We start from the raw sequence: 13293 nt of genomic DNA on the forward strand, positions 1-13293 counted from the left end.
CAATATTATTTATAGATTTTGAACCATATAGTACGTAAGTATGTAATTGTATATCTGTCGTGGTTCATTTTATCCTTCTCTGTTGCGTGAACCAGCGGTTAGGAGCGACACTAAATCAAGTGGGAATGAAACTCGTTGAAACAACGCTAGACATGGTAACGGATCCATGACTGTGCTTCTGTTATTATCAACGCCAGTAACGGTTAAACCTATTGCATGTGTGTAGGTTGGAAGTTACGTACATAACTTATGCACACCCGTTGTGTGTTTCGCGATCCCATATTTCTTTTAATTTGAATTTTATGAAACTTTTTGTTCGATAATTGATGTGCCATATTACATCCGTCACATTCAATGTTATATCGTGTAATTTCTTCAGTTGTGGTGTTATGTAAGTTACGAGGTCATTCCTGTGTTTGGACATGTGTTTGGAATGTAGTGTGTATCTTTCTCTTCGTATGTACATAGTGAGTAGAGACTGTCTGTCTTTCGCTAGAAGAATATTCTGCATATAGTTATTTACTGTTCTTGATATTTGATTTTGGAAATCTAATTTTCGCTTTGCTTGTATCTTCGAGCGTAAGGTGAAATTTGTACAGACATATCTAGTAATTTGTTAATCGTACTGTTCGAAATTATTGTGTGTGTGAATATTTCGGTGAATATAAACTACGAAAACCTGTCCTTGATTTTTTATGGTAACAAAGCAGTCTTTTCAGAAGAAACAATATTCATAAATCAGTCCCTTCGCAAAAAGCTAATTCTACGAATCTTGTTAGAAGAAACCGGTTGACGAAACTGCGTGTCCCTTCAGGAGAGGTCTAATTTATAGAGGTAGCTTGCAAGAAAAAACGAATCTCACAAAAAGCTTGAGCATTCTTAATTAATCCTCTTTAGAATTCAATTACATTTATGCCTTTTGTAAATATTAATTCTAAAATAACGATGCTAACATTTCTAACCTACAGAGTATCAACAAATAACATAACGCAATTCCCCATTTCAATTAAATATGAAAAATATACTAAAGTCGATCCAAGATCAAACCCGGTAAAACAAACGACAAATTTACCTGAAAAATCCACTGAATTCGTTTCAATACATCCGTTATTTAAATTGCAAAAATCAGTTGTGTTTCAACGTCAATTTTTAACACCGTCCATATATCGCAATTTTAGTACGCGACAAGACGACAATACAATTCATTTCAACACCATTGAAAAGTATGGCTGGCTTCGGACAACCGGTTTCCGGCGTGGCGCCACTATGCTTTGGAGAAACAAGGAAATACATATGTATGCACCTTGCTTTTTGTGAGACAGAAGAACTCTGTGTCTCTGTTCTACCAACGTCGCTGTTGCGACGATTTGCCGCAAACCTAAATGGAGTTCGATCAATGGCAACGCGAGCACGTGGTCCTCGATGTTCGCGATCGGAAAATCGTGTTTTCCAAACTATTTCTAGTTTCGCCGGTTCCACTGTCAATCAACGTTTCTTCCTTTGGTTCCGTTTCTCTTCGATTCTCTCCTTTTTTATTGGCAAACACGTGTCACCGAGTATCGTGTTCGTCTTCGCTAAGCAAGCTTCTATATCAGCGATACGCGAGCCGGTTTCCCCTTCATATTTGTACAAGACTTCGTGAACATCGGACATTTTTCTCCTCTCTTTTCGAATAAGAAAATCCTATCGTTGTTTAACTAACAATTGCATTTCTTTAAATGGAAATGTGGTCGTGTCTCCTTTATATTTTCAATTAGCCAGGGAATTTAGGTTTATTGCCGTGGAAACTTGATCGGTCGTTTACGTAAGGATCTGCGACTCTGCTTCATCTTCGAGGAAAATTTCATCGAATACAATCGTTTCACTCAATGATTGGATCAGTCGAAAGGGAGATTCCGTGACTGCCTGTATAAATATTGATCATAGTGTCTCTTGAAGGGAAGCTGTACCAATCTTGTTGATTTAACTACTGATCCTACTTTATCCTCGAGAAAAATTACTTACTTTGATTGTTTGACCATTAATTTTAGCGTTTCTTCGAGGGAAACAGTGTTGATCGCTCGAGTCTGCTTCTTTCTCAAGGTAAATTGTATTTACTATTTACTCGATCAGCTATTTTATTTTCTTTTCCCGGAGAAACCTTGTTTCTCGCCTGTTTGACCATCCGCGCTATTTCTTCTTTGAGATAAACTGCAGCGATTATTCGTGTAATCAACAAATCTACTTTTTCTTTCTTTACGAAGGAAATCGTGTGTTTAACGAAATCTCGCTTGTTTAGTCATTGATTCCGCTAACTTTTCCAAATAAATCGTCAATCATTCGCTCGATTGCCAATTCTAATTTTGCTTCGAAGCAAACTGCGTTGATTATTCGTATAACCTTTTTAATAGAAACTGTTTTTCGCCTATTTTATCGCCAATTTCCTTTTCAAAATAACATGTATTAATTATTCGTTTAATCGCAGATTTTATTTTATTTTATTTCTATTTCTATTTCGTTTTATCATCGATTTTCCGCCGTCTTCAAAGAAACCCACGTGAATTACTTTAATTGCTTTTTCAAACTAATTTTATTTCTTTACTTTTAAATTAAGAAGCAGCAACGAAAATGCTACAATAACGGAAAAATTCTTCGGTTATCTCCACAAAGAACACGAAGGTATCGAACTTAGTGTATTGAGACATTTTGTTCGTTGGAAGTTAGTCGACGACATTTGGAACGGAAAGATACATTTGACATGATTTAGTGTGACGTTGAGAGAGAAAAATGGTTTGATCGAGGGTGCCCTTAATTACTAATTTCATAACTTGCTGTTAATCGATCTGACAGTGATATTAGTGGATGTGGTTGGTAGTGCCTGATTAATCGTGATCGATATTTTGAACAAAGAGCAACGAGAAACGATCAGTTTGGAGTTTCACTTTGACGTCGTGAGACTATCGTTAATTAGACATAGAAGAATCATTTGGTGACAGGTAAGGGTTTCAACTTCTGTATTCATTTTCTTCTATAGACTGAATTTAATTTTTCGCTTTGATAATCGTTTATGAAAGAGAAGCGATAATTATTAGTTCTACCTAAGAATGTTACTAATAAATTAGGAAAAAGAAATTTTGATTGGATTCTTGATAACGAGTGAAAATTAATTTAAAAGATTGTATTTGGAATTTTGAGAATCGATCGAGTCCTCAGTTTCAGTGCAATGTAACGTTATCAGTCGCATGAGTTTGGCTCATATGTGATTTATGTGCAAGCTAAATGTTTCCAACAAATTGTAGCATATTGATTTCTCAAAGTACTGTATCAAATGTCTTGTAATTATAAGCAATTGTTTCGTTTGGACGATCAAGGGTAATATACTCTATTTCTGATTTTAAAAATGCCGCCATTTGTGTAGACGTACACACGCAAGTATTTATTATGTAGACACGATGGCTCGTAGACACGAACGTTTCTCGTTGTCGTATTTTCCAAACAGGTCAGTTATTTCGAGCACTCGACCACTTTCTCGCTCCTGACAATGACATTAGTCATTCTAATCGATGTCTCGAAATCGATGGTTCTTCTGTCAGCTATTTCGTTTCCGTGTTTATTCCATATGATAATATTGTTTCACGTATTCGCTTAAATTTAATTGGCAAATGATTAATTTCCCTGAATCCATTTTCAAGTAAACATATCAGTTTAACCTTTTGCTCTATCTGATACGAAAATGAACAATTTGATATAAAAATTTTGCGAAAGATCGATATATTATTTTACTTTTAACTTGGAAATCGTTCTCTTAATTTTTCAATATCTAATTAACCAACTCAGTCCCTAAGACCGTCTGTTTTAACGAATGGTAAATAATCAAATAATTGCGTTGATACATCAGAAGTACCATCTTCTTATATCCCTGATATTAGTGTTAAAACAGGTTTGAAAAACCTTCAATTATTTCATTTATTCTTAGCCTTCGATGGCTTAAAATTTTCTCGGTTATTTTCCAATAGAGTTCGATATATTGATCGAAAACTTAGTTTAGTTAAGCACTGTAACCGGAAGTCACCCTTAAGTCGCCGGGTAAGAGGATTACGAGTAATAAACAAACAATATTAATCAGAAAATTATTCCATTCAATTTTTCTCCTGCATTTAATTAAATATGACAGAGTCGACAAACTTTCCTTCGGTTCTTCTATCTCATTTGCAAATCTATAATATCGATATCCAAACGATAACTCGAACACCATTAACCAGCACTCGAGGCTATTTCTTTCGTCGAAACTTTCCTCAGACATGTAGATATCACGTTGACATCGCCGCGTATACCGAATCAGCCCTTTTTAAAGATGATCTCGCGAGCGTGGTTCGTATGCAATTCAATTTGAACGAGTCGCGTGTCACGATTCACTTGACTCCCGGCACAGTAATTGGCCGGCACTCGAGCAAACACTTACACTTAATTTAACGTTTAACCGAATCGAAAACAAAGCGAACAGTTGCCGGACTTCGCTCGTTCTTTCAGTTCATTTCCGAACGTCTTTCGATCAGCATATCGGGTCTCCTCTTTCATCTCCGTTGCCTTTCAAAATCTAAAATCATAATTGAGACTTTGCTGCTCGAACTATGGAAGGGGAAAACGTGAATAACGGGTAAGATTGTTCCTGCGTTCTGTCAGAAAATAAAAAAGTTTGTGGGAGAGGAAAGGAGCATTGTAATTGGAATTACAGAATGTGAAACATCAAAGGAACTGCCGAATGACATTTATTTCAAAGACTAGAAGACTGAAAACTTTGTTATACGACTTTTATACTGCTACGCCTGGAAATCAAGGATGGATTCTGTTTCAGCGAAATGAAGGACGAGAAGAGTAACTCTATATTGCCCACTGAAGCGACTCGATTGAGACCAAGATTGGAAAGTTTCGATGATGTTCTGCCGTATGTCGGTGACTACGGTAGATATCAATGGCTGTTGTTATTGTCGTTACTACCTTATGGCGCGACGTACGCGTTTCTGTATTTCTCGCAATTTTTCATTACGATTATTCCCACGGAACACTGGTGCAGGATAGACGAATTAGTAAACTCGAATTTCACCGAAGAAGAGAGGTAAGTATGTATAATGAAGGAAAGAAAGAAAAGGAGATATACGTAGCAACGAAAGCTCCTTTAAACTTTGAACGATATTTTTGATTGTTCGTAGAAAGTGACTTTAAAATATTGTGAAAAATATGCGAGATATCGCGATTTCTGGAATTTCTCGAATTTTCGAACATTTCGAAAATTATTAGAAAATATTGTAGAAAAATTTCACGATAAGATACAAGATATTTTTGGATTACTCTGTCTGGACTTTGGTTCTTATTTTAATAATTAAAATGATCAATCATCTATCGTATGGGATGTTTAGGATTAAGATAGCGATTCCAGTGACAAACGTTTATCCTTATTACGAACAATGTCAACGGAAGGACGTAAACTTCACAGAGCTGTTGAAGAGCGATAAGAGCCTGAGCTCATCGGGCTTCCAAACAAACAAAACGATAAAATGTACTCAATGGGAGTATAATTTTACGCAGATTCCATATCCTAGTACAGGAACTGAGGTGAAGTATTCACATCGTTGTCTGAATCGCATGCTTCGAAATTCTTACACTTCTGCTGCGTTCTTTGGGTCATTTCCGATCTAATCTAACCTTGTTATAGTAAATTTCTTAAGTTTAAAGAAAGTATAAGACGATAATTGTTAGTACGGATAATTCCTCGTTCCGATTTTACGCGAACGTTTTTTTCAGAGCATAAAGAACTCTTTCATTCATCGAACTGCGAGCAGAATCGAGATATAAAAATTCGAAGACCGCAGCAGGATTAAAATTATATTCTGAAAAATATGAATCTGGTTTTTCGCTGACTAACTCTTAACCTTGGTGATTAGCTAGATTGGGTATGCGACCGAGAATACCTCGTATCAACGGCGCAGGCCATCTTCTTCTGCGGATCCATCATCGGTGGTTTCCTAGTCGGTTGGATCGCCGATCACAAGGGTCGTATCCCAGCTTTAATGTTCTGCAATGGTATCGCCCTTTTTGCCTCCATTTTCACTGCCAGCGCAAATAGTTTTTGGTCATTCGCCGTCTGTAGGTTTCTCACTGGACTGGCGTTCGATAACTGTATCAACATTCCTCTGATTATCGGTAAGCCTTCTACGAAGTAGAAAGTGCGAGAGGTTCGACCGATAAGCCAATGTTTCAGTCACGCGAGAGATAACGTTAGTATGAAGTCAATGTTTCTATTACGTGAAAGATGATGTTGCGTGAGAAATTTTTGATGAATTGTTCCTCGAAGATAATTTTGACGTTGCTGTACTCGATTGAACTATACGGTTCGAGTTCTTGATTCAAGAGCTTTTGCCACCACCAGAGATGAATATATTGATTTTGTTATTGTTAAAGATCGTTTCATCGATTTTCATGTCGTCGAGGATAGTTATATCTTGATATTCTTAAATCGAGTTATACAAGGTGGTTGGTAATTGGTGGTACAAGCGGAAAGAAGTCGAAAATATAGAATACAAATTTTTTTTTTAATTCTTCCATCGAGACAACGATCTACAGTGAGATCCGTTATAACGAGACGCGATAAAGTGCACGCGTATCGAGCGAAAATTCAAAGTCGATTTTCTCGAAAACAAAGCCTCGAACGAAAAACGTTTATTCTATATTTTCGACTTCTTTTTTCGCGTAGAATCACCCCCTTTCCGCTTGTACCATCAGTTACCAACCACTCTGTATATTCGTTCGAAATGAAAATTATCACAAAATTTTCAACACGTAATTCGTTTAAATACGTTAGAAGCAAAACACGCGTATTATGTAGCGCTTTTTGTTATACGGACCAGCTCAAACTCGGAAAATTCACGTTTTCAGAGTAAACGGATTAATTTAAAATCGGAATTATATTTATAATCTTACAATTATCCTACAATTAAGTTGATTTCACTCGATAAATCTTCCATGTTCTATTACTGCAACATAAAGAATAATCGTCGTTAAGTATCTTGATATAATAATCAGTTATTCCGAGAGTCATCGACGATCAATTATCCCACAGTTCTCGAATATATGGCTGTTTCGAAACGAACGTTGGTCGTGAATATCGCCTTTGGCGTATACTTCGCAGTGGCCAGTACAATTTTACCATGGATAGCCTATTATATCGCGAACTGGAGATATTTTACTTACGTTACTGCCATACCGCTGTTATCTGTCGCTATCACACCGTGGATTCTTCCCGAGAACGCCCGGTAAGTAAACTCCTAATCGTTCGATTATTCGAATTCTCAACTTGCGCTTTGAGATTTATGCAAATTTACTTATCGATCCATATCACTCGTATTTGCTCTGTTCAAGCTGGTACGTTTCCAACGGGATGATGGACAAGGTTGTTGAGAAACTACGGAGAATAGCTAGGATCAATCGTAGAAATCCAGACTCGCGTATTTACGATATATTAGTTGTAAGTTCGATCAAATAGAATTCTAGAAAGCTTACGCGAAATCATACGGTACAGTACTTGAATCTGTGCTGACAGATATATTTGATTCGCGTCGAAAACACACAGACTCGCGAATGTATTTTAACATGCATAGACAGGTTTTAAAAATGAAACGCGATGAAAAATGAAATATGAAATGAAACTTGACTGTCGCGATTCCATTGTGGTATTATATCGATCTCGTACAAAATTTGAAGTAAATCTGGGAATTTATATAGAAATTATAAAATATTTACAATTTACAAGTACAATCGGGGATAAAAATAAGCTGCTATAGTTAATGGAAATAGATGTGAAGAAAGTATAATCAAATTAGTATCAGCCTCATATACTTGAGTTTTATTTATTATATTTCCTTCTAATAATATGCAGATAGTTCAGCAAATGATTGAAATGAATTTTTACATTTTCTCCACTAATCCACTTAGTTTTGTTCCCGACTGTATTTCGGATCAGAAAAGTATTTAATCAACCAACCACCCATTATATTAATAAATCTCGATATCAAAAGCCATGCCGACTAATGCCATAAAACAGAATGCAAAGTGCCACTGTTCGTGCTATCTATTAATGACGAATACAATGAAAATAAAATTTCTTTTCAGTGTGTTATGAATTTTGAACTGTGTAAGGGCTAAAGGCACGACTCGTATTATATCTTTCGTTAATTATTCTCGAAATAAATTCTTGCAGAGTAACATGGAGGCACCGGACAAAATTCAAGAATCAGCGACGCTGCTCGATCTGTTCAAAACGCCACGGTTGGCGAGAAACACTATTCTTCTAGTTGCATTCTGGCAAGTATAAGATACGAGTTCATGTTGCGATAAAACCTTCATAAATAACCGATACAATCTTGTAGGTGTTTTACCCTGATCTCGTTCGACGATCACGTGTATTCATTAAAACTTATCCAGAGCTCGGTGTTCGTGTCGTTCTCGATCGCCTGTGCCACAGAACTTCCAGCTGGGTTATTACTCGCCCTGTTGCTCGACCGATGGGGTCGTAGACTCTGCGGATTTCTCACGATGGCAATGACCTGTGTACTCAGTATCGCTGAACTTATGCTGCATTCCAGTAAATATATCGATCTGTTTATTAAAGTAAAATTAAAACGATTATAATGACGTATTATTGAGAAAAATCTGAAATTAAGTTGATGATGAATGTAAAAGAATTTTAGCAACTTCGAAGGTACTAATCTTGAAAAATAATTATTTTGATGGAACTAGAATTTAGGAATTATTAGGAATTAATTTAGTGGCGAAATTGAAAGAGGTGTGCACATTTTAGAAGCAATAATTTTCTATATGTTGGTTTTCTAGAATTTGGAGATTTATAGAAGTTTAAAGTTTGTTTGAAATTTTAATTTCATTTTGATTAAGCTTCGATCGGACTATATTTTTAATTAAACTTACAATCACGTATTGTGTATCCAGGATTAATTTTGTATTTTTTTATTTATTCCCCAGTGCTCGCGAAATTAGTAATGTCAATATTGTCGCGATTCTGTCTGAACATGGCAGCCAATGTTGGTCTTCAGTATGCAGCAGAACTTCTGCCCACGCCAGTCAGATCGCAGGGCGTATCTTTCATTCATATTTTCGGAATAGTTGCACACTCTTTGGCGCCATATATCACTGACTCGGTAAATAAATATTTATACTACTATTGTTGTTACAACATTTTTGAAACACCGCTAAGCACATCCACGTTCAACTTCTCTTTAATTTATTCCAAAAGATACAATAAGCGCTATTAGAAATTATGAAAAAGCTCTCATGTAAATTTTCTCATGATAATGTAAAATAGTTTTTTTCTTACCTTAAAACAAGTTGTTTCCTGAAGAAGTTAAATATTATAAAAATCTGATCAAAATATTTCTCACTTTCTAGAAAGCCCGTTTTGGAAGTTGCAACCAACGCTTTTCTTTAACTGATCTTTAATCAAAAAATTGAAATTTAAAATAAAAAATGATGGAATAACTTAAGATATGAAACTATATTGGTTGAAACTTTCTAATGAAACTTTTTAAATGAGAAATACTTTGACCAGATTTTCATGGTATTTAACCTTTGCTCATATAAATTAATATTTGTTCATTAGGCTGCAATTTGGGAGGGATTTCCAATGCTCATTATCAGCACGGTGTCCTTTTTTGGCGCTGCACTGGTTTTGTTCTTGCCGGAAACTGTCGGCCAGAATCTTCCTCAGACTATCAAGCAAGGCGAAGAATTCGGAAGGGACCAACATTTCTGGTCGTTGCCTTGCTACCATAAGACACACTTCAATGGACATCAACACTATCACTCCTGTGAACGATAATTATCTGATTTTTAATAATAATTCAATTAAAAAACACGAAGGAGGATTCGTGTTTTTTTAGAAGTAACAATATTACAAGCGGATCAGTCTGACGATTTTTGTACGAGAAAAAATCGGAACATATTATTTTTCTATTCTCCTACATTAATTTTTATTTTTATCGTTTACGTTTAAGAATTTGTAAGCCTTAATTCTAAAAAGAGCGAGCTTAGAAATCGTGTTCCTCTATAATTTTTATTATTATCTTTTAAGAGCTTTTATAATTTTAATGCTAATTTTCACTTGCGTTACGCACGTTCGAATCGTTCAGCGGTTGGTGCTAATTTGATATTCAAAGATATTACGTAGAATAATATCGAAAATGTTACGTAAATTAATAATTACGTAATTTATTAATTACGTAAATAATAAATTAGGGAGATTTAAATTTTTGATTCCTTTAATGTTTTTAACATTTTTTACTGGAATATATTGGACAAAATCTTATTTAAAAAAATAGTACGTTTAGATAATTTTTCTTTGTGAAAAGAAACAGTTTTATATCTTTTGAACGATTATCCACGTATTTTTAACGATTATTTATCTATTCGTTATATTTTTTTGTACGATTTTAAATAACGTACAATATTAATAAAATCCAAGCTTGAAGACTTTTTAAATTATTGTTATAATTTCTTCAGCACCAACTGCTGGACTTTTATCTATCTAAAACGAGTTGTACGTACATTTAAAAAAAAATAACTCTAATTGACTGTTTCTATGGTTTAGGAAGAAGAAAAAAAGAAAGGAAAGAATATTGTAAGCAAATCGTGCCATCGTATGACGATCAGTGTTCGTCGTTGTGCCAATAACAACGCAATCAATCTGAAGAAACCTATTCATAGTATTCATAATCATCACTCACGTATATATTCGCGTATACACTCACGTCCATAAGATTGATTCACCGAATAAAACTTCCATAAACCTTAATATAAGAAACAATTCTACTTTTTATTTGCACACACATCGACGAATCCCCCGAACAAAAATAAACTGCTAAATATCTCTATAATTAAATACATTAATGCTCGATGATCCTCGTCCATCATTATACGTCTAATCTAACTCCATCCTATAATTAGGAGTTCTACGATAACGATCACTTATGTTACAATGTATTAACCCTTAACAGCCGAACTTAATTATAATTAATTATAGAAAATGAAATGCTTCATTATACGGATATTTGAAGTAATATTCTGTATTATACAGGGTGTCTGGTAATTGATACTGTGATAACCAGTGGTTAGTTAATGTGGTTAATAACCAGTGGTACAGAATAATACTATGTGAAAGGATCTGTTGAAAATATAGAACGAGAGATTTTCGTACGACGTTCGAGAGAATGAAATTCTGAAGCTTTGTCAACTCGTGTTCACACGACATTCACGAAACATATTCAAAATTTATTTTCTCGAAAATACGAAGAATCATCAGTTACGAAACACTCTGTACTATATCACATTATTATATCACTATCGTATTGATAAGAAATGTCGATATTATAACTCCTTAAGACTCCCTTAATATTTATTTGCGATTCAGCTTAATATGTATTGGCCCTGTGTAATTTCAAGATTAAAAATATAAAAGAATTCATTCCTGATTACGATATCGTACATGATTTACAAAATCATCGACCGTCAAGGGTTAAATGAGAATTCTTTCGTCCAGAATTATTTTCCAGACGATCGAATTATTATCCATTGCATCACGAGGATCGAACTAACTTGTAGCCTTGAACAATTATGTACAGTTGAATCTCTAGCGTAGGAATATTTCAAAGAATCTCAGGTTTTGAGGAACGATAGCTGATATTTGCAACGAACAATAGTATGTCTTTTTAATCGGTAACTGAAAGCAGGGGCTAGTCTCATAAGTACGCGAATGATTCTAGTTGCTAGAATCATTGTTTAAAGGTGGTATAACGGAGATTGCGCGCTTAAGACGAACAGGTCGGAGGATCGAAAGGAACGAGATTGGAAATATTCGCGTCTCTTCACGAATCAGAATTTTACTATTTCTAATTGAACACGTGACGGAGTTTCGATCTGTTTCAAGTAACATTTAAACCTGAGTGTTACGCCGGGCGACTCTCTGCCTGGCCCAGGTCACACACCCCGGGTCATAACACTGAGCATTTTCAAAATTAACTCATTATCTATCAATTTTTCTTCTAAAATTTGTATATAATTCTATAAATTATTTACTGCTTTTTCCATTGGATTTAAACAGAACAATTTCGGAAGAATGTCGAACATTATGTTAATATCCTTTGTATTAAAAAAAATTCCTGCTTAAAAAGATCCTACAACTTTCATTTTATAATCTCAATTGGGTATGATGGTAGCTAATGAACGCTTAGCAATTAATTGTTTTAATGCATTCCATTTTATGAATGATCAGTAATTACGGATTCAAGGATACTTATTAGAAGTAATATTCTTATTATATCTAAATATATCAAATAGAGATATTTCTCGTATTAATACTGAAAGATCATAAAAAAGAAAATATCATAAAAGAATTTCAATTTTGATGTTTCATTAGAATAATATATATATATGTATGTATATATTTAAATTAAATAACAGAGATCTCAGAGTTTTCAAAGCATTCAACGTGTTGATGCATAAATGGATGATGAAAAAAAGCCACGTTGATCGAGCGAACGCAAAATACACTTCGGTTTAAAAGTCGATCGAAACTCTCATTTCAAGTGTCGGCGATTTATGAATCACCTATATTGATACAAAGGCGATTCGTAATAAAGGAGACAAGTTGAAAGCTTGACAATGCGCGAAGACAGCTCTCTTTTTGTGTTTCGAGTCTCGTGGCAATCCTTTGTTATTCACGGTATTTCATAGTTAAATCAATTCAACTAGAGTATTCCTTCAACGAGAAAAGAAAAAAAAGAGCAAGAAGAAAAAGATATAGATCTTTCTTTTCGATTTTTAAAGCGAAAGATGCGTAAATACTATGGTATATTATTTCCTTATATATCGCTTCCTTTAATACATATATCCAATACTGAATTTAATTGTACATTTACATAAGATACTTGAATCGTTTCTCATTTCCAACACTTTACCGACGTTATAGTACGCGAAATAATTACATCGCAATATGTGAACGCAACGTACTTTAAATGCCGCGTTCTTAATTCTTTAAATTTCTTCACATTTTTATACAGTCAATCCAATTAAAAAAAGATACACTTTAAAGAAAATTATCTTGTGTGCAACAAAGCTACTTCGTCGATGAAGCGTCAATTAATTGCTTAAACGTATACCTTGTGTAATTTGACGATTCTTGTCTCTTTCACTGCAGTAATCGATACTTCTTCCTAGTTTCTCTCAATAGCTCTCCAATCTCAATACGTTCGT

The 13293-nt window shown here is 34.7% G+C and overlaps 1 protein-coding gene across 4 annotated transcripts; it reads left to right on the top strand.

The window, feature by feature from the left end:
- The first annotated feature begins 19 nt into the window (after window positions 1-19).
- On the top strand, window positions 20-9932 carry LOC117240820 (carcinine transporter-like). 4 transcript variants are annotated; one of them, XM_033506852.1, is made up of 10 exons: window positions 167-222; window positions 4835-5095; window positions 5397-5592; window positions 5922-6180; window positions 7097-7289; window positions 7396-7501; window positions 8234-8337; window positions 8403-8617; window positions 9013-9188; window positions 9647-9932. In XM_033506852.1, the coding sequence occupies exons 1-10, from the start codon at window positions 167-169 to the stop codon at window positions 9863-9865; spliced, it is 1785 nt and encodes a 594-aa protein (XP_033362743.1). In that variant the 3' UTR covers window positions 9866-9932. The 4 variants fall into 4 exon arrangements, with proteins under 4 accessions (XP_033362746.1, XP_033362743.1, XP_033362745.1 ...); XM_033506854.1 differs by lacking the exon at window positions 167-222 and adding an exon at window positions 1026-2082; XM_033506853.1 differs by lacking the exon at window positions 167-222 and adding an exon at window positions 4146-4636.
- Window positions 9933-13293: the final 3361 nt, after the last annotated feature.

The sequence above is a fragment of the Bombus vosnesenskii genome, unplaced genomic scaffold (assembly GCF_011952255.1).
Source record: "Bombus vosnesenskii isolate JDL3184/JDL3185 unplaced genomic scaffold, Bvos_JDL3184-5_v1.1 scf7180000014961, whole genome shotgun sequence".
NCBI classification, from domain to species: Eukaryota; Metazoa; Arthropoda; class Insecta; order Hymenoptera; family Apidae; genus Bombus; species Bombus vosnesenskii.

Bases quoted from the DNA above. Each gene is read 5' to 3' on its own strand.
- LOC117240820 (XM_033506852.1), top strand. From the start codon at position 167: ATGACTGTGCTTCTGTTATTATCAACGCCAGTAACGGTTAAACCTATT. The intron at 5,096-5,396 runs GTAAGTATGTAT...TGGGATGTTTAG, and splicing joins AATTTCACCGAAGAAGAGAG to GATTAAGATAGCGATTCCAG. The intron at 8,618-9,012 runs GTAAATATATCG...TTTATTCCCCAG, and splicing joins TGAACTTATGCTGCATTCCA to TGCTCGCGAAATTAGTAATG.